The sequence below is a fragment of the Ambystoma mexicanum genome, chromosome 13, assembly GCF_040938575.1.
Source record: "Ambystoma mexicanum isolate Mex_15411 chromosome 13, UKY_AmexF1_1, whole genome shotgun sequence".
Classification (NCBI taxonomy): Eukaryota; Metazoa; Chordata; class Amphibia; order Caudata; family Ambystomatidae; genus Ambystoma; species Ambystoma mexicanum.
Window position 1 is genome coordinate 191487942 of NC_090938.1, and position 22512 is coordinate 191510453.

The 22512-nt window shown below is 44.3% G+C and overlaps 1 protein-coding gene across 4 annotated transcripts in view; it reads left to right on the forward strand.

Annotated features, from left to right (window-relative positions):
- Positions 1–22512, forward strand: part of LOC138521067 (receptor-type tyrosine-protein phosphatase V-like) — a 641711-nt gene that overhangs the window by 612268 nt on the left and 6931 nt on the right. For all 4 annotated transcript variants that reach the window (XM_069633594.1, XM_069633592.1, XM_069633595.1 and 1 more), the window contains one exon: positions 307–442. In XM_069633594.1, coding sequence (XP_069489695.1) covers positions 307–442 — 136 coding nt within the window. The remainder of the gene's footprint in view (positions 1–306; positions 443–22512) is intronic.

Below are 22512 nucleotides of genomic sequence, written 5' to 3' on the forward strand. Positions count from 1 at the left end.
TAGGTGTTACAGATCTGTGCATTGAGCGGTTTCAAAGCTGTCTGAGTTGTCTTCCCATCAGAACATAGAGGTTGGCCATGATAGATTACATCTGCAAGCACATGTGTCCTGGAACCAGCCAGGTCTCATCCTCCACGCTGAATCCATTCTAGGTTTCACTCTTTTTTTTTTGTTATATATAGTGTGCAGGTATCACGCATTTGGGAGCAGGCTGATTGTTTTGCTGCTTGGTTGAATTGCATTATACTGCCACTGTCCTTTGAGAGTTCTTCAAATGGTTTCTGGTGGTCCGGATTTTTGTTCTAGTGCTGGAGTTGGGCAGATGGGAACTATCCTGGCCATGGACAATCTGCTGCACCAAGCAAAGACTGACAAGAGTGTGGATGTGTATGCGGTCACCCTACGGATCGCCAAGAGCTGCTGCTTCATGACTCCGACATTGGTAAGATGGGCGTGTGGGCCGGGATGCCCATAGTAGAGTGAAGGTGTGCTGCGCTCTTTACTAAAGTGTGAGCCACGCTGCCATTGTTTTGGTTTAGCAAGTGCAGTCATTTACTTGGTGGGGTGATTCACAGAGGGTAGTGTCAGTGAGATCTCTGAGCAATGGACCACCTTCAATGGACCCACATGTCCTTACTACACTGTGAGGTATATTTATGGGACCATGATTAATAAAGGGAAGTATTTCCCTCCCAAATCACAAGTGCGACACCAACAGACCTTTAAATTCAATATAGTTCTGTCTGTGACTCATCTAGAACCACGTAGATCCCTCACCCCTTAGCAATGGTAAGCCAAGAACCAGGTTGGTATATAGAAAGAATTTATATGTATGAATTATTATGGAAAATATATTATTCACGCAACATTAAACGACACGCCAAATTCTTTGTGGCACAAAGGCTTTTCTTACCCAACAGTTCATTTTTCATACAAACGGAAAAAAAACACCAATTAGATTAGAATCACACAAATCAGACTCTTTAATCAAGCATCATATACAGAATTCCTTCTTTGGATTCTTTTGAACCCCTATTACATAGAACCATGAGTCTAAGGTATATGTCAGATAAGAGAGTCATTCACAAAATACTTTTTAAAGTCTACAGGTTTGCAGCACCGTTAACATGACGGAACAATTTAACTGCCCGCTAAAACTGCATGGCATTTATTTTCAATAACATGTAGCACTTTGGGATTTTCAAAAATCAATTTCACACATGCAGTGACCTGCATTTTAATCTCTGGCAAGGTCGGCACATAGGTTTTAATTTAAAGGACATGTAACATTTTTCAATGATCAAAGAACTTTGACTGGCACTGCATTCTTATAAATGCTGCTGATCTCATAGCACAACAAACATTTCAGAACACACCCTTTTCATTTATAGTTCAAACCCTTTCTCTTTCACCACTATTCAAGGCATAATCTCCCTTCTCTTAGGAGCCGCTTCATCATTTCATTAGAAGGGAAGCTTTTAAATCGGTGACTGCCCTCTGTTTTACTTTGGGAAGACACTGTTCTGTCCCAGTATACAAACCCAAGTATTCAGTTAATCATTTGGAACCCCTCTGCTTTAAGGCAGGGTTCAAGGGAATGGGATGCAGTAGAGAATTTTGTTTTTTATTTAATGCACACATCCTTTTTGGGACGGCAAAAATGAATAGAAGTACTCAATTACTTTATGAACTATATATGTTTTCCACAGTGGGAGTGATGTTGTTAATTTCACATATCAACAACATTGCTCTGCGTAATTTGGCTATGTGGGAATTACTTACATTATTGTTTAATGAAATGCTAAGCATTTATTGTAACTGGCCCACCCAATCAATAAAGGGATAATTATATTGCACAAATCCCCACAAGACGTGTTTTGGGTTGGACAAGTTAACTTACATATATATATTTCTGGGTTTGCTCTCTGGAACAAAGCCATCAAGTCTTAGATCATCTCTCAGATACTGAACAGGGACCCTCAGAATCCCAGACCGGTCATGGATATTCTCCAGGCTCAATCCATCTATTTTGTCTCTTTCCCCGCTCCTGGTTTCCTCCCAAAATCTCATCAGCAGTTCCATCCCAGCTAGTTTCAGGCAGTCCTTATGATTTTGGTTGTGCATCCCCTTATGAATCTTAAACTATACTCACAAAAATGTCTAAATTATGACATGCCAGCTCATTGGTCATAGGTTTTGATTGGACAACTTTCTTGCATCCCCTTATTTAAGCATATCCCCTTCTCTTATGATTGGTCCATTCAGTTGCCAAGCCCAAATTCTTGGAGGGATAAGGCCACCCACTGCATTTACATGTTTTACACATTTCAATGCTGCCATTAAAAACTCTAACATAGCAAATAATTATACTTTCCAGTTAAGCATAACGGTATAAATATATTTGAGTTCCTCTCATGCTGGATTTATTGAAACATCTCTCATTTCGGCACACTGTTGCAGGTCTAAATTAAGGGTTTTCTGCTTTATTGAAAAATTATAACAGTTCTCAACATGATATTTTAATTGCAGATCTCTAATTTATTAAGCTATCACCTCCCTGAATTTCTGTTCCGTGACATTTCCTCCAGTGCAATAACCCATGTTTTATTTGGGAATTCCTGTTCTCAAATTATGAGAGTTGTGTCGACACAAAGGCCTTTTTATCAGCTTCGCAGTGATATCTGTCTCATTATAGTGTGAACTATGGTTCTTGAATAAATTAACAAAATATGATTGCCATCTAACCTAACAGCAATCTCTAACATATATGCATATCTTGACTGTAATGGCACATTAGGTTTCCTTTCTGCACGCCATATGAGCTCTGGATATTTGCTTTTTGTGTTGACCATAGCCTTTAATAAAGTCCAACATTCTTGCACGATCAAAGACTAATGGATGATTTAATTTGCTTATCTTGAAAAGCAGAGGCTATGGCCACATCATCCATGCTCATGGGAAATCCCTTGGGATCAGACCTGTGATCTGTGTCTCTGAGCTGACCACAACTTGGATTTTATTTTCAAGAATTTTTCAAAGTTAAACCCATTAAATGAAAACTGTTTTTCCCAGACGTCACCTGTTGATCATATAAAATCCTTAGTGGAGCATAAGTTGGCTTTTCAGAAACTTCAAAGAGATTTTCACACAACGGGGAAAGACAGGTATTGCTTGGGCCATCGAATCTCATGAGAAATGTCATTTTGGGCTAAACAGTTTTTCTTCGTGCACAAAAGTCGCACTTTGAATATTACAATTGCATCAAACATCAGTCCTTCTTTGTGTCTTTAATATAATTGCATCTTGCCATCAATGTTCATTTTTCTATCAGGATATATTCACATTACTCTGGCAAGGGAGATTTGGTCTCCATGTGTTCATTGTTTTAGGCTGCAACCTGTACACACGTCCATGATAGTTGTTTCAGGTTTTGCAAAGTTGCACATTCAGTGGAAAGTAGTCCTCTGTTTTGGACCTTATCATTTCAGCACAAGGCCCATTTAATGTTGTTCTTCGGGAAAGAGCATGTTGATGTGGCAGTTGAAAATGAAATGCTGCCTTTCTAGTTCAGCAGTCATCTGTGTGTTTTCAATTATCTTTGTTTGTAGGCTCAACAGAGCCAAATGCAGTTTCCTTTTGGTCTGGGGCTGGGTTTAACCCCACAACCCTTATGCCAGATCTTCCTTGTAGGTATCAAAACTGTTTATCACCCCTATTTTTCATTTTCCCTAATTTCTCCCAAAAGTTGTCATACTATCTAAAACTATACGAAATCCTCTAAATGTTTTCCCTCATCTCTCTCTCTCTCTCTCTCTCTCTTTCTCTCTCTACTCTACCTCTCACCCCCCTCTCGCCCCCCTCTTCCTCTCGCCCCCCTCTTCCTCTCGCCCCCCTCTTCCTCTCGCCCCCCTCTTCCTCTCGCCCCCCTCTTCCTCTCGCCCCCCTCTTCCTCTCGCCCCCCTCTTCCTCTCGCCCCCCTCTTCCTCTCGCCCCCCTCTTCCTCTCGCCCCCCTCTTCCTCTCACCCCCCTCTTCCTCTCACCCCCCTCTTCCTCTCACCCCCCTCTTCCTCTCACCCCCCTCTTCCTCTCACCCCCCTCTTCCTCTCACCCCCCTCTTCCTCTCACCCCCCTCTTCCTCTCACCCCCCTCTTCCTCTCACCCCCCTCTTCCTCTCACCCCCCTCCTCCTCTCAGCCCCCTCCTCCTCTCAGCCCCCTCTTCCTGTCACCCCCTCTCCTTCTCCCGCCCCTCTCCCCTCCCCCCCAATTTCTACCGCTTACTTTCTTTCTCTCTCTACTTCTCTGCTTCTCCCTGTCTCTCTCACATTCACTCTCTCGTTAGTTCTTGAACTTCATATCTTTCTTTTTCATTATTTTCCTATATTACTCAGTTTAGTCTTTCCACCTCATTCTCTTTCTTTCTATATTATCTTTCTTTTTTCTCATTGCCTCCCCTTTTAGTTATCAAACTTCTCTCTTTTTTGATCTCGCTCTTTCTTCCCTACACTTCTCAGATTAATGTTTCCCCCCTTTTCTCTTTATTTAGCTCCCTCTCTGTGACTCATTCACTCTCTCTCTCTCTTGCTCTCCGTCTCCCACATTGTGCCACTCCCTCTCTCTCTTGGTCTCCATCTTCCTGTTTCTCTCTTTCTCCTACATGCTACCTGTCCATATTTCTTTCTCTCTATCTCAATAGCACACCATCCCACTATCTGGCTACAATCCAGGCCTTTTTCTGTCTTGCACATGTTATGTTATCCAATATTTATATTGTGAGCATCACCACCGTAGTTGTTTTATGGTGCCTGCCTGTGCCAAACGTTGGCATATTGTGACCCTGCCAGGGTGTTTCCAGAACTTAGTTAGGATGGGGATGAAGTGATAGGAAAGAGAAATTTGACTGTGGAATGACTGAAATCAGAGAGGAAAAACAAACTGGGATGCGTGGGAGGGGATATGGTTGTAGATGTAGTGATGCATTTTATTGTGATGCCAATATCTAGAACTGCTGACGCGTGGTAGTAGATGTAGTTAGTTGGTGAGTGGATTGCATAATGGACTTGAGTTGTGCTCAGACGGGCCCTAGTAGTATCAGTGCGTTCTGATATTGGCATGTAGCACCTTATAAATTGCCCATGACAAATATAGTCTCTCTGCCATCCATATCAATTAGATATATTTGTAGATCACAAAAGTCCATCCCCAACATGTATGTATGTATATGTATATATAATGGCCATGGTTGTGACATTATGGTTGTATGACCATTTAGGAAGGATAACGTTAAATCCTTTTCCTTCATAACATTGAAACTCGTTTATGAAACTTCACCAAATGTGGCGAGGATATGAGTTAGCCACATCCCAGCACTCGTGCAGAATTTGGGGACCTTTTGGGAATGTTTTAATGTAAGAAACCATTTTTCTAAACATTGTAGCTTTATTGGTGTAGTTTGACTGCTACAGCATTGCAGGCTATTGGGACTGGTGTTCTGGCAGCAGCTTGGGATGCTTTGCGGGGTCCCAGTGGGGAAGCCTGCTAGGCCACCCGATATTGCTGGGTTCCGCTTGGACTGCATATTGATTGCCTGGACTCTACCCGCCCCACCCCCTTGGCATTTCAGCTGGATCATTTGTCTCAGTCCATGGATCATAAGTCATCACCTGGCATTGGTGCTCATCTTGTGAGCACTCTGGTTCGTCTCCAGGACTGACTGTTGCTCTGTTTGTTATTGCCCTGATGTCCGGCTTCTGTAGACCTGTTGAGTGGCATTGCGGTTCGGGCTGCTTACTGGATTGATTTGTGCCAAGAAATGGTGTTAATCTGTGACTCTGGTGATAAACACGGGGCTGGAATGATGTCAATCCTTGATCCGGGACCTTGCCTCCTTTTAGACTGGAACTGTTGCCTGCCCTTTCTTGCTCTGCTTTTCCTTGGCCTTATCTGTTTGTGGGGCTTGGGTGCTTAATCTCTGTTGCTTCGGTCCAAGTGGGCTGTTTTGCATTACTAGCCACCTCTGTTTACAGCTGCCCCTCCATGCCGTGTGCCGGTTCCTTAGTCGTCAGCACCAGGCTCTTTGGCTGTTCTTTGCAAGAACAGTTTTGTTTTCTTTTTTTTTAATTATATTCTGTCACACGGACCTTGCTAACTAGGTAGGATCTTCTTTATTGGGTCATGGCCTACTTCCATGCCCATGGGCACCCCAAAGGCCAACCAATGTGCTCATTGCGTACATAAAGCATTTGACCCTGCCCAGAAGACACTTTGATCGGTGCAGGACTAATCCCCTAGGCAACCCAATGTGTGTACAGGGAATTGGGTGCAGCAATGACCAGTGGTTACGTTGACTGTGAATCCCCAGCCAACAATGGTGCGGCCTGTGGGCTTGACTAATGGCTACTTTGGCCTGATCAGGGGTGTGGCCCTACCCAGAGAATCCCCCAAATCTCCTGAAAGACCCTCTGGACTTGGTCTGCTGCCCTCCAAGCACCTACTTTGACAGACAGGGCCAGGTATTGTGGCCCAGATCCTGGAGCCCCCAATTACCTCAGGTGCACACTGTCACAGATGGCTATGTCCTGTGGCTGCTTTGAATGGGGTTGGTTCTGTGTCAGGAAGCCACCCTCTAAGCCCACGGGGGTTGTCTACAGCCTTGTTCATAGGCTACTTCACTGGGACAGTGCCTTTAGCCCAGCCCAAAGAACTTCCAATTCACAGAAGGCGCTCTGTGGCCATGGCTTGCAGTACTGCCCAATAGTAGGGCAGAGTTTATTGTCCCTACGCCGCGATCCCATGAGCCATGCCCAGTAGCCCTTTCACCTGGTGCATTCCCCGACGTGCCCTGAGGCCACAGCCAGTGGCACAGTTGTGCCTGCATCAGACCAGCCATTGCCACCAAGACCAAAGCATGGCCTTTGGCCTTGTCGCAGACTCCCAAGTCTCTCAGTTTCGGCAATCTACCCCAAAGTCAATAGCCAGTGGATGGAGGTGCAATTAGGCGAGTCTGGCCTGCACAAAGGTTGTTCCGGAGACACACAGACCCAGGAACCCAAGCAGGCACTCCAAATATGTCCCCCATCCCCACAGATTATTCACAGTGGATGGAACGCATAGATTTTTCAGGCTTTTGGGCAGATCGTAAAGACCTGAATGGGTAGACTTGTACCAAACCTAAAAACCATTGCGATTCAGAACAAAAGCAACGACTTTGTCATCTGTTGGAGCAAGTCCTTCCAGCTGTTTGGGATGCAATTAAAAGGAAGCTTTTGTTTCACGAAATAAGTGGGAAAGATGCAAGTTTTGGGACCACCAAATAATGTTGCCCCTCCTTGAAAAAGATGCACAAAACATTTTAAAAATTCACAGTCCGCCTATTTTTTATTTATTTTTTTGGAAACGTTATGTGAAGCTTTTACAAACGGCCCCCAAGCTATAGGGCTCTTGAAAAAGTATTCTCTCCCTATGGGGTCCAACATAAACATACCTATAATATTGCATACTGTTATTGATGATGCTTGGAGTATAAAAGAAAACTAACCTAGCCTAACCTATTGCTCTTTCTACTGTGAATTCTAGCCCCTTCACAGGGTGCGAGGTAACTGAATTAATTTTACCTAATTATAATTAAAATCTGAATGATGAAATTCCTGTAGAAATTTGTACCTTCGACCATGCTTCTACACAGATCTCTGCGTCGGGTGCAACATCTCACCCAGCCAGCTTTCCAGTTTATCAGTACCTCTTGCTTCCACAGTAGACAAGCAGGTCAAAGGACTGCTGGAGCCATTCTATCATGCAGTGCACCAATGTGCTGTTCAGAGTTTTCTCGTGAAAGTCATTTAGCTATACGACCGACTTAGAAAAAAGACGTGGTGGACACTGGTAAAGAATGGAAAGTATTGTTGGTGAGTGACTCTGAGGGCGGGGGGGGGGGGGGAGAAAAATAAATAAATCGTTGCAACTTGGAAACCAAATGTAGTATAAATTATGGACACTAGATGGCGGGGTTGACCACATTTTCTGAAAATAACTTTCTGGTTGGTGAGTCTGAGAAATACTTTAAGCCAAGTGTGAATGCATGTATTTGTAGTTTTGTAACACACTACGTACATAACTTTTTTGTTTTTGTATTTACATCCCTGTACAGGCAACATGACTAAGGTCAGGGGCGCCGAGTACGGGGGGGGGGGGTGCTCCGGGGCCCGGCCCCCACCCCCCCCCCGCAAAATCAAGTCGGGGCTGAGCCCCCCCAAACGGAGACAAGTGATGTAGCATCAATGGCCTTTCCATCGATACTGCATCACTTCTCTCCGACCAGGTAAAAGCGAGAGAATGTCGGATTAGGCCAGGTCCTCTTTTGTTTAAGGGGGAACGGCGTGCTCACTGCTACAGTGCACAGCAAAGCAGTATCATGCAAGGGAGTTTCTAACCACTCTGGGAGGGATTTTAAAACAAATGCTCTAGTTAGCAGTTTATGATGACCACAAAAAGAATGGGCTACCTAAGATTTTATTTAGTTATGTCTTCTGGACTCCTGGCTTTGCTTATGTCCCTGATTTTTTTTAAATCGGCCGAAATCAAAGCTATTCAGGCAACCGCTTAAAAATGCCTGTCTTCTGTTCACCAGACTTTGAGAGTCTGTGATTACAACATGACCAAGTCACAAACAGCAGCAGCTCAGTATGGGTGCGTTTATCAATGCATATTTTGTAAATATGACTTTTAGACCAGTGTGCACACCAATGTATTGACAGAAAGGTGCACGCCTGTGTGAGCTCCCTGGGATTCAAACCCGCATTGAGTGCTTAACTCAATTGTTGTCTTGATAGTTGTGTTGCACCTTTTTGTTCACTTATTTATTTATGTATTTATTTGTGGTACAAATAATTTTCCTGTGAAAAGAAAATCGTCCCACTGTGCGTTTAAAATTGTCAGCCATCTTGAAAACCAAGCCAGCCAAGATGTGTTTATCCAGAGCCCAGACAAATGAGTTATATATGCATGTATAGTTATTACTGTTATTCATTTACGGACCTCCCATCGCACCCTTACTCAAAAATGTTATTGTTTATTGTTTAAAATATTGATCATAATGAAAAATATATGTTAACATATTTTTTTAAAGTTCTGCAAACTGTGCCTCCAAGCAGGGGTGGACTGGGAAACAAAAGAGTACCTGGAAATAATTTTCAAAGTGGCCCCATATCACACATTTTCAACAAGCCCCACCCTTTTCCTACGGGAAAATTTGGAAATGCAAAACAAGAGGTCCAGAGTGCTGAGGCCTACCGGGAAATCTCCAGAGTTCCCTTGTGGCAAATCAACTTCCGGGGCACCAGTGATCCAGGGATGAATATCGGTTTCTAATAATCAATCGGCCCCACACCTCTAGTAAACCAGAATGGATCCAAACAGATTGGAAACACAAGTATATTATACACCTCCTTGTCCAATTTAGGTAACGTGGACTGAATGGCAGGCTTATCTCCGCAAGGTTGAGGATCGTTGATTAGTTGCAACACAGCGAAAATACAATTATTGCCCAATGATAAAAGGGACTGTAGAGGGAGAGGAAGTGGAGAGGGAGAGAGAGAGGGAGAGGGAGGGGGAGAGAGATGAGGAGAAATGGGCGAGTGAGAGGAAAGGGAGGGCGAGGGAGGGGAGAGGGGGAGAGGGAGAAAAAGGAAAGGGGAGAGAGGGAAGGGGAGGGAAGGGGAGGGAAGGGGAGAGAGGGGGATAGAGGGGGCAGAGGGAGAGGAAGGAGGAAGTGGAGGGAGAGGGGGAGAGGGATGAGGAGAGAGGGGAGGGGGAAAGGGAGCGGGAGGGGAGAGGAAGGAAGAGGGGAGAGGGTGAGGGAGGGGGAAGGGGAGAGAGGGAGGAGGTGAGAGGGGTGAGGGATGGCGCGGCTCGACCTGTGGGATGTTTTTACCCATGCATCCAAGACCTACCATAAAACTGTGCGTTACTGGCATTGAAAACATCATGATGGCCAACACTCCCCAGAGAGTGCACAGGGAAAACATGAAGAATAGGCTGCCACCCATTTTTGCCTATGTTGTGAGCACAGGAGGGCACTGCCTAAAACCACCATTGGGCTACACACACAGTAGCCTGAAACATTAGGAATGGCAATGCTCATTGCCAAAAGCAACCCAGAACTGTGGGGAATTCATTTTCTTAATGTCAAAAATGGATGCAATACCGGTACTCACCACTATCAGAAAGCCGGCGTTTTAAAACCACCAGACTTTTGTGTAAAACTGAACAGAGGAACCCAAACCAGGCCAAGGAAAGACTTGCTAAGAGGTGGATACAATGTAAAACTATATTCTGAAATGACTTGAAGGAAGTAATTATTTAATGTATATGTAAAAATTGTAAGTTTGATTTAAACTGGGAACTAAAGTGACATTTAGCTGAATTCTGCCTGACGACTACCCCCGACAGGAGAAACCTGCTCAGCCACTCTTCCCAGGCCTAGCTGCATCCTGCTGCCCCTGCCAAAAGGAGATGACACCTCTCTGATTGAATTAAGGGAGGGGTACCTGCAGACTGCAGGAGGTTGAACAAAGCCCTGTCCTGGGCTCAGGCAAATGTTATATTGGGGGGGTTGTAAAATGGCTTCCTCTTGGGGGAAACTGGGAGGGGCAGTGCCTCTGCTAGCAGCTGAGCTTGGGGGAAGTGGATAAACCAGTTATTCCACCATGTGATGTGGGAAGCCACACCCCTTTTGACCAGGGCATAATTTTAAAAAGATAGATAACTCATAGAGCGGACTGGTCAAAATTATATAAATAATATCATTATTCTTGGGATTTTTCCATGCACATTTTAAGAGGTGTTAGGAACCTGTGGGGTATTCTGGGGGGTTGCTAGCGGAAAATAAGTTATTACTACAAATGTCTGCATGTTAAAAATCTGACACTTCATCAATTAATGTCCATACTCCTTGCGCACATTTGTGGAATTTTTGGTAAATGTCCGATATTGGTAAACCGACCAAAAAGTGCAAAATGTTGTCATTTCTGAATCCCAGCTCGCAGGAACATGGGGCTTGAACAGAGACCTGTCTTAATTCATCTGTAATATGTACATGTAATGTCAACCACTTGTGTATCTGGGAAATATGTATTTGAATCAAATATAGATTTGTGGGCAAATTGACCAGGGGAGGATCCTCTGACCCATAAACAGACCTCATCATGATGACAGTCCATTTCCTTCCCCCAATCATGGGAGAGGGGAGAATTGGGCCAATGACAAGTAGAGAGGGGCAGGCTCAGTTATGCCACGCACACACCCACTTTCTAAACACATAAAAGCAGACAGTGCAGGACAGGTAGGGAGATTCACTTTCCACTTTCTTGCGGGACGCTTTGCCGGGAGACTCCAGACTTCAAATCCATCAACCCCCAGAGATCCAGAGATCCAGAGAGACCAGAGATCCAGAGAGACCAGAACTGTGCAGTGCTGAGAGCAGAACCAGAGACCAGACTGCTGTTCAGAACCACCCGCCGAAGTCCCGTCCAACCTGACCAGACCTTGACAGCTTATTTCAAAAATATAGTGTGAGTACTCACTGTGCAAAACCAATCTCTTAGTTTAAAATAATCTAATCCAAACTATTTTAGCCTATTAGAACTGCCTCCTAGAATCGTGTAATTCTGTCATCTTTAAAACTGAAAACTGTCATCTGTCATTCTGAGCTTTAAAATTTCAAATCCGAAAAACTACTTTCACAAAATCATCTGTATCTCCGGAACCGTTTGTGCTAGGAGCGAAATTTAACTTTTATCTTAAAGCTAAGATTCTAGGCTTTTCAACGAACCTAGAACCGACTTGCTAATCCTTATAGTGCCTCTGTAATTATGCTCGACGCACGCGATTAAATTTGCAGCAATTTGACATTTTGCACAATTTCAGCCACGTGTAAAAATCAGCAGCTCCTTGCTTTTCTTTGCTAAAATTCGTTTTAACCTGCTAGTTACTCATAGAGCATTGCTAAAGTGAGCCTGAGCTAATATAAACTAGATATTACCCACCCTGAACCACTAGAGGGAATTAAAAACATTTTTAGCACATTTCTCTCTTCATTGTCATCACATTCAAAGCATTTTGGGCCTGTGTTTTAAAATCATACCTGTTTTCTCTAAGCTTGCTAGGGGGGAACTGCGTTTCGTATTGCATTTTGTTGGGATTCTTGAAGGATGTGTGCTCTCCTTCCATTTCTTACATTGCATAGGAGGGGGGGTGAATTGCCAGAGAAAAAGTGATTATACTATCTTTTGCTAAAATCATATCAAGTTATTTCCGTACTGCATTTTATTCCTCATTGCTTTTCCCTTGAAACCATAAAAGTATTTTCGCTGCCTTATCCATCCTATACCAACTCCTCGTTGATTGTAAAGAAATGTGCTACTGTAGGATTACCTATTGCTGATTACTGCTCATATTCACAAGTGTGCTATCCATTATCAATTTATGTATAGAAGTGTGATATATATATATATATATATTGTTTAATTTTTCAAATAAAGCTTTTACCTTTGCAAAACAAATCTACTTCTTGGCTCAGTGGGGTCAGGGGGATTCTAAGAGAGCGGTGTTATACAAGGGTTCATCATCCAGATTATAACTTGCCATAAAAATATATAAATAAGGGCTTCCCTTGGGAATCCCAGACAAGGCACTGACTTAGTGGGATTGCTTGATTGGAGTTACTTACAGACCTGCTTCTGGGCATACCTCCATGCCCTTTGTGGTGCTGGGCACAGGCTGTTGTTCAGTCTGTTGTTTGTCACAGGGAGTTGTTCAGTCTGTTACTGGGCAAAATGTTGCTCAGTCTGGTGCTGGCAGACGGTGTTGTTATACCAAGTAATGGCACAGGGTGTTTCCAGCATGGAGTTGGGCACAGTGAGTTGGCCAATCTCCTGTTGGGTCCAGGGCGTGGCTCAGTTTGGAACTGACCGCCAATCTAATTCTGCAAACATTTGGGCGTTTACCAAAGCACCCAAGTGCAAAAGTAAGGTGTAAAAGCCGGGTGTGTTTACTTTCACCCTCCCAGGCATTTTACAGCCATTTGGTGGCCGAGAAAGAGCATGAAACGGAATTAACATTTGCGCTGAGCATTCCCCGTCCACGCTTCAAGGGCACATGCTGAGCAGGGTGGTTTATATTACTTGTGGATGAGAGAGATATAATTGAAATACTCATCTATGAATAATATCAAAGTTATGTCACTTTAATAGAATGTGCCTCGCTTGTGGAGTGCTGTAAAGTCTTGCCTGCTGCTGGCCAGCTGCCTCTCTATGTAGCGTCTTTATACGAGTTCATTGCAATCTTTTGCACACCCGGGATGTGGTGGGGGCCTGGCAGGGTATGATTAAGATGAAATGAATAAGTAGATCAGGTCTATGAAGTAAGTCCTTTGAAACTTTAAGGCACCTATGCATAGAGTCTGTTTAAGATATTAAACGAGTCCTATGAAATTAAATGTATTTGTGTGTATTATCTCGTATGTATTGTAGATATGTATTTAAATGTAATGTGTTCTTTTACTTTATTTTTCAAATGGGTGCAAGCCCAGGGTGCATGCCAGTCCTGTTAGCTGGGCCATGGTTAAGGGGTGGGCGGGAATGTTTTCTGATAGCATGGGTGCAAGCCCGGGGTGAATACCAGTCCTGCGAGGTGGGCCATGGTTAAGGGGGTGGGCGAAAATGTTTTCTGATAGCATGAGTGCAAGCCCGGGGTGCATGTCAGTCCTGTTAGGTGGGGCATGGTAAGGTGGGTGGGTGGGATATGTTTGCCGATAGCATGGGTGCAAGCCCGCGGTGGAGTAGGGGCAGTGATGGCTTACCGGAATGCTACTCGACGGCTTAAATCTCCTTCTTACTTGGCTTTAGTAAATGCAGTGCATGCTAGCCAATGTTTCCACTGTTCTGCGCTGCACGCGCCCCCACCCCTGCGCGCCGTTGCACCAAGTTGGCGACTACATGCACATTTGCGGTCATATAACTGCCAGTGATGTCACTTCCTGTATTTGGGCCCCCCCCCGGGAAATTCATAAGTCGGCTCCCCTGGCTAAGGTCGAGCCTCATATGTCCAGGTACACCATTGCAGGGACATTTCTGGGCTTTATTTGTCAGATTAATTGTCATTGGCTAGATACAGCCTCAGAATGGATGCTAGAATAATCAATACAAATGTCTCACAGGACTACATATTTTAGAATGCCCTGTGCCGCTTAGCTTTGGAGCAGAAGTCCACACAGAACTACATAACCCAGATACACTATACCTTACTCAGTTCAGAAGTTTTAATAGAATGACCTGTCCTGGATTGAACCTTCATAGGCAGTGCTTTAAGTGGGGTAAGAAATTGAGGGGGGTCCACGTTGGGGGAGTGGCATCCACTGTGGGTGTGGCCTAAAAGTGCACAAATCATAGTAGGGTGCGCAAACAAATATATAAATGTATGTGAGCATTTATATAGTTGTATGTGTACTACTATCGTTTGTGCATTTTCCAAGCCTTGTTTTATAAACCTAGCAATCTTACATATTTCTATGTTTATAAAAGGTGGCTTGAAAGTTCACAAACCATAGTAAGTTACGCACACTTGTGTGCTTACCTTACTACGGTTTGTGTACTTTTAAAGCCACCTTTTATAAACATAGACATTTGTAACATATATCTATGTTCATAAAAGATGGTTTGAAACGTACACAATTCAAGCTATCTTTTATAAAGTGTTGAGGACGGACAAAACCCAAGGTGGCTTTGTGCGTCGACAAAGCTTTATAAAATATGCCTTGAATTGCGTACGTTTCAAGCCGTATCTTATAAACGTAGAAATATTTCTACGTTTATAAAAGATGGCTTGAAACGTACACAGTTCAAGTAATCTTTTATAAAGATTTGCCAAAGGAGACAGGCACCTCGGGCTCAGTGATCGCTGCTCTGAGCAGAGATCACAGAGCCCAAGGCTTCTTTCACCCTCTGGGAACCCGCGGGCTCCGTTATCTAATCTACATATTAGATCATGGAGCCTGCAGGTTCACAGAGGGTCAGTGACCTGGCGAGGGCAAACAAAGGAACTGTAACTTCCCTGATGTCCCCTCAGATGGGGGGTATCAGTGAAGTTATAATGACTGACAGAAGTGTCAGCCAGCCTCAGTGACGCTGTGGCTGGCTGGCACTTCTGTCCACTTGCCTAACGTTAAACTGGCGGGCGCATCCCCCGTCGCGGCTGCGGCCGTGACGGGGTAATGCGTCCTGCCATGGCGTGGTGGGACCGGGGGCCCCGAAGGGCCCCGGCTCAGCCCCACTTTTTGGAGACTGGCGGGGCCCGGCCCCGGCAGGCCCTGGCCCACTTAAAGCACTGTTCATAGGGTTACATTCCTCGGAATTAACTCTTCCCCTCTCCATGCAAAAGCCCATGCAGGACTACATGTACCAGAATGCGCTGCATCTAAGTGACTAGATAAGCGCAAATTGGACAAGTCCCAGGACACCATTGACTCGAGTGGCAGACTGATATAATACCCTGATTATCTTCTTTGCAGCTCTGAGCCCAACCCTCGAGTATCAATTTGGATCGGATTAGAGACCGAGTAAGGAGGGCTGGAAATCAAATTAATAGAATAAAGAGGAGGACAGCCATTGGTGTGCCTAATGGCTGGCCGCAATCTCCTGGACTATCAAAAATGGTGCTGTGTATAGAGTCACTGTAGAGTAAAGGACTTCAAGGAAGTCACGCGGCAGTCTCGGGAGATCCCAACGCGAGATGTGAAGCAGAGGCTTCCTGCTAAGAAGACTACAAGCGCTACGAACAAGCAAACAAGACGGCAGCCCAACGCTCTACCCACAGACTTGAGGCTTTGCATAGACTTACCAACCTACACAGCACACATGTCATCCCAGGTCGAACAAGCGACAAGCAGCTGCTAAACGTGTTAATGCTTTGGCAAATTGAATTGCCATGTTTTGAGAGGATTATAAGATTATAATCATATGGATGCCGTGATTTTCTTCCTCATTGTGGAGCTAATAAAGAAAGTAATGGTCGTAAAATAAACAAATCTGGACTGTGTTTTTTAACCCTGTGGAGAGTGTGCTGCTCACTGCTTGTTGGACCAGAGGAGTTGACAAAGGATCAATATATATATATATTCCTGCCAATGATGTTGAGATAGTGTTATAAAGCCTGATGCTAATAATGTGTGTATGAAGATAATAAATACCAGTAACCACCTCATCATGCCTGCGACGCAGCACAGAGACTAGAACCGCTGAAGTGCCACAGGTGTGCCAGCACCAGTCATCTAGCCAACAGAAGAGAATGTCCAGAAAGGAGTACTGAATGTTAAAAATGCAGTAGAAATTGCCATTTTTCATCATTGTGCACCTGGAAAGGGAGGAAGACTGTGGCGGCAATCCAGACTGAAGAAGGCAGAGGCGACGCCTACTCTGATGAAGAAGCATGCGCCACAGTCCTCATGGTTAATAGCCTCGCGACTCGGAGGGAAAAGCCCTGTTGCACCATTAAAGTTGATGGTCATGAAACGAAGGTAATGGCGGACTCAGGTACTGACCTTACCCATACTACCATTGAACCTGTACAAAAGCATGGTAGGGATAGAAAGAGTGGCGGTGTACAAGACAAACAACTGTCCCACGGTATACAGAGGTGCCTGTGTGAATCTCCTAGGATACATGAAAGCAACGGTGGAATTCAAGGGAAGAGTCACAAAAAAGAAAGTGTATTTTGCAGAAAACAGACCACGGTATTAGGCTGGGATGACCAGGCCAAGTTGCACATCAGGCTGGACCCCAGTGTGGAAGGGCAAGTGTTTTCCATAAACAAGAGTGGAACGTCAATCACCAAAGTTTTCCTGAACTATTTTCAGACACGCCGGCTGAATTAAGAACTACGTACACAAAATAAGGTTAAAGCAAGGAGCTGTGCCAGTCAAGCACAGGGTGAGACCGGTGCCGGCGATGGTGAGAGTCGCACTGCAGGAAAAACCCAACAAGATGCTAGAAGATGGAACCAGAGAGATGGTGGAATCATCAGAATGGCTCAGCCCTGTTAATACTTATAAAGAAACGGAACACTAGGGACGTGCGCATCTATATTTACCTCCACAGTGTAAACTTTAAAGATGTTGCAGATAGTTATCCCTTGCCAAGCATAAATGAACTGATTTTGCTGATGAAGGAGGCAAAGGTCTTTTCGAAACTGGAAATGAGACCCCTACCAACAGATCAACGTGCATCGGGAGTCCAGACCCTTCACTGTGTTCATAACCGCTTTTGCAATGTATCAGTTCACCAGAATGCCCTTCGAGTTGTCTTCAGTGACCTCTGAGTTCTCCCCCCACCCCCCTCAACAGTAAATACAAGTAGAGATTATTTCTGGGATTATCCAAATTTTATGCAAAATGTGTGCCAAATCTTTCAGAGACTACCACCCCCCATGAGAGAATTGCTCAAGAAAGGTGCGGAGTACCAGTGGATGTAGAACAATCCACGTCGTTTGAAGAAGTGAAAGAGGGCATCATGAATGCGCGCTGTCTGCAACCATTCATTCTGCAATGGAAACCCATGATCCCCACGGATGCCAGCATGTATGGAATAGGAGCAACGTTCACACAAAAGAAAGGCGATGATGAACACATTGTCACGTTTGCATCTAAAGCACTGCCGCAAGCAGGCATAAATTACTCCACCATAGAAAAGGAGATGTTGGCATGTGCGTGGGCCATAGATTACTTTTGCACGTACATTTTGGGCACAATATTTCTACCAGTTATGGACCACATACCCCTAGTGCACTTACTGAGCCCGGGGGAGACCCAAACATCGACACCCCATCTTGCTCGCCTTGCAGCGAAACGGAAGAATACACTTGCAAAATACAGTACATAGCAGGGTGGAAAAATGCCCAAGCAGACTGTATGTTCAGACTGCCAGTGTGCAAAGACAACAAGACCAGCTTTCTACATGATTAATGCGTGGTCGCGACACTCACTGATTTGAGGAGCTGAAAATTCCTCAAATGGAGCGCAGGACACTGGACAGAAGAAGCAGCCAAGGATGCCACCACAACAAAAATCGCAGAATGGGTCCGAAAAGGGTGGCCTCTTGGGATAGCCAATCCAGAAGGGCTGCATCCTTATTGGAAAGTAGCAAGTGAAATCTTTGAATGCGAGGGGATGCTCATGAGAGGTGATCAAGTAATCCCACCTATAGCAGTGAGAAGAACCATTATATGCACGACCAGAAGGAGAGTGGTGGAATCATATTTGTGGCCATGAATGAACTTAGAAATACAGACGACAGAGAAATGTCATGAATGCGTAAATAGCGACAAGCGACTCAAACTAAGGCAATCGCCACTACACACAACAGAAGTGCCAGAAGGGGTGTGTCAAAAATTGGGCCTGGACTTCATAGGCCCGCTTCAACTAATGGAACATGAACACAAGTATGGCATAATGCTAGTGGACTATTGATCCAAATGGGTAGATGTTGAGTTTGTATCCAACATAACCAAAGCTACTGTGATTCAGTTCCTCAAGAACTTTTTTCAAACAGAAGGGGTGCCAAGAGAACTGGTCACCGACAACGGAGTTCAACTGGTATCTAGAGAAATTGAAAAGTTCATGAAGGAGAACAATATCCAGCAGATGAAAGCAGCCCTATATCACACACAAGCAAATGGTTTGGTTGAACGCAGCAACAGGTTAATCAAGGGAGCTGTGCAGTGGGTCTCATTCCGCTTAGCACAGTCAAGGAAGCAGTGGCTGCCAATCGCCTTACCCCCAATGGGTTCACACATATACTGCAGTTCCATCTCCTCAGAGAAAGCAGGGCGGCGTCCATGCTGGTTCCGCCATGGTTGGCAAATATAAGAGAGGTTGAAAAGGTAGACATGGCAGAATGTGTGTGTCGAGTGAAGAAGAGCAAAGAGAACATGAAAAGTTATAGTGACGAAAGAAGAAAGCCCCAACAAAGTACAGTTTGTGAGGGAGATTTGATAAAGGATTAAAATGCTACATAGAGATCTCATGACTGGATTCAATTTCAGCAGACCAGAGATGGTGGTGCAGCGAGAGACAAATCCTATACGCACCCAAGATGGTAAGCGATAGACCTGGAAAGGTTGGTGCTATATGAAAAAGGGACAGAGAAGCACCCAGACTCGCAAAACAAGAGCAGAGAAATGAATAGGAGAGCTCAGCCAAGGAGATGTCGACAACGAGAGAACAAGCTGAACACGAAGCAGTGCAGGATGAATCGACACCATCACAAGTGGAAGCCAGTCCCTAGAGGAGTGCGGTGAGACAAGAGATCCGGTAAAAAGAGCAGAACACCACAAGAAGAGAATACAGAGAGCAGTCAACCACAGAGAGAAAGAAGAAGACCAGGAAGATACATAATACAAGTCTTCCAACAAAAGGAGCTATGGAGAGTAAAGGACTTCAAGGAAGTCCTGCGGCAGTCTTGTGAGATCCCGGTGCAAGATGTGAAAGGGATGGTTCCCGCTAAGAAGATTATGAGCATGGTGGGCCAGCAAACAAGACGGCAGCCCAACGCTCTCCTCACAGACTTGCGGCTTCGCATAGACTTACCAACCTACACAGCACACCGGTGGTGATTCCAGTGATATAATCCTACCACTGATGTTGAGATAGCTTTGTAAAGCCTGATGGTGATAATGTGTGTCTGAGGATAATGAATACCAGTAACCACCTCATCACGCCTGCAAGGGATCCTTATTCAGACAACAGTCACACATGAAGATTGTTGCACCTTAACCCAGACTGCCTGTGACTTCCTTCGTGTGCTCCTAAGCCCCTTTTTGTTGCTTACCTTTCATTCTTGCAGATGCATTGCATCTGGGTGAGGACTACGGCTACAATAACTAACTTCAATAAACATGGCAGGATCAGGGCTCTTGAGTTGTCTCATGTCAGATATAAGTAGCTCTCCCAGTTCTATTTCCATTCTTTGCATTTTGGGTCATTCTTACCTGCATTCAAAACGGAGGTGCAAAACTATACATGTAAATGAGTTCCGCGTGAATAAGAGGTTTGAGAGGTGTGTTTTAGTGGCTGCGCTCTTGACTTCAATGAAGTACCTGGAGACTCAGGTCCATGCCTATCATGGCCAACATTTGCATAAGCCTGGTGAAATTATTCCATCTCCTAGTTCCTCTGTACCCTTATCTGTCAAAGGTAGAAGCACCCAGAAACGAGCAAATTACCATTATTAAGCTTACATTTGAAAATGACATGCAGGCTTTCTCTTCTTGGGTGGTAGTCTCTGGAAGCCAGTGCTTCAGAATGTGGTTCAAAGAAGACCATTGACATGCAGTTAAAATATTACTGCCGTAATACTTCCAGTTCCTAGTTCTCATTGTTTTTCCTTTCAAATTCTGGGACTTGTATTTGTTTTCCCCCCATCACACCATAGAAATGGCACTTCCAACACAGAATGCAAAAAAGAGTTGATGATGATTAGCGACTCTTACCCATCCTGGGGCAACCCATGCTCAACTCAGGGTGCAGGCAGAATACATGCCAAGATCTGGCACACAGTTCAAGGAGCACACAAAAGACATCCCAAGATCCGGCACTCAGTTCAGCGTGCACAAAAGAGGCATTTACGTTGTGCCAGATCAACACAAAATGCATTGGTCTTTAAGTAAATGACGACTTGCTGGGTAGTCAATGTAAATGGGAGATATAGAGCATTATAACTAACATTAGGTTTTCCGTCCAATCTCCGGCGCCTTTTATTTCCTGGATTGATTTTATGATGGATAACATTTGGCATGTAATGTAGGTCCAAAAACCGATAGATTAAAAACAATCCAATGGATCAATAAGGAGTGCACAAATTGCAGGGCAAAACTATTTTTATTTCATGCAAATATGGCCAGGAGGGTTGGTCAGCTCTGTAGACCCGAAAACTCTCACAACACGCCCACATCAGTTTACAGCTTTTAAAGACGGAAATCGCAAGATCTACATTTGTAGCATATATCCAATACAGGTCAATCCCTCATTTCCTATTGGCTATCCCCTATAAAGAAATCTAAACACAACCTATATTGTGTCACCGCATTGGTCAGTGGAGTATTCATGCCCACCACAAGTGCAACCCCATGCAAAGGACCGAAAATGCAGCTGAGGCACTGCTCTTGGGGATTCATTTTCCGGATGTATTTGCTTTATTCAGCTTAACGCCTGCAGTTCCAGTGGTCTTGCCACTTCTCAATGGGGACAGTATAACCCCAACCCAGTTCAATCACCTGGCAATGTCTGGAGACCAGGCCTTGTTCTGAGCAAATTGTGTCCTTCAGAGCTAGAAGACTTATCTATTGTCTGGAACGAAGTGGTTACAATGTATTTCACTCGAAGTTCATGTGTATTGCTCGGCCTTACAACAATAACCTATCTCAGTGTGGCACCTCACCCTTCCTCAAAGGTCCTTCGCAGAATGAACACTTGTGGCAGGTAACATTGCACCTGCATCCTAACGGGCTACTGTCTCAGGGTCCAAAATATTTTTGACATGCTGCTTTTAGTCTCCAAGTATCAGCGTGGGAGCCAGGAAGTCTGGAATTACTCCATCAGCAAGCTCTTTTTTCAGATGGCTTTATGGAAACCAATTTCAAACCTGGACTGGGGAACCCTCTGGAAGGTTTCTGTCTCCAATCTGCATAGGGATCAGTCTTACAGATGATTCTGTTCCTTTCTCTTTGTCACCTCTACAAGTTGTATCCGGCAACATTTCCATGTTCATCTCTCCATATTAATGAATTATCTTTTCTGTGTTCTTGCTATTATATACCTTTGACTCCTCTCCAGCCTCGTGACTAGGTATAGTTTACCCCAGTCCCGTGTGTGCACGGGGAGGGGTGGGACTCACTCCTTCTGCATGCCAATGCATTTCTATTTTTATAAATATCTTTGGATGAGACATACAAGTTCAATAAATATAGATCACCATATTCTCTAGATTAGTGTGCACAGGCATGTGTGCTGCCTGTCACTTTGCAATGTATATTTTCAGACGTCGGTGTTCTTCCCCTTTATCTCTAGATCTCTGCATAATGCTCCATGCAGATTTTATGTATTAAGGGGCGAAAAGACCTATTTTCTAATTATGATCTGCAACTGATCCCATGTTGGTAGGACCACACTTTAAATAGATAATATTTGTTTACATAATTACTTTTTAAAAAAGTTAAATATGCCATCCATTAGCTTTCTATTCATACAAATGTGAAGACATGCCAGCTTTGCCTTCAGATGTAAACTGTACATCCCCTGCACACACTCTTCCTGATGTGAATACATGTTAAAGAAGTTTTTTTTTAATTTTTTTTTGCTGCCACTAACAGAATATCAGAATGTCCACTGGCTTTTAGCTAATGCTACTTTGGAAGTAGTCTGAAATTATATATGTGACAGGTGTCTTTGAAGATTATCCATTAGCTAGTA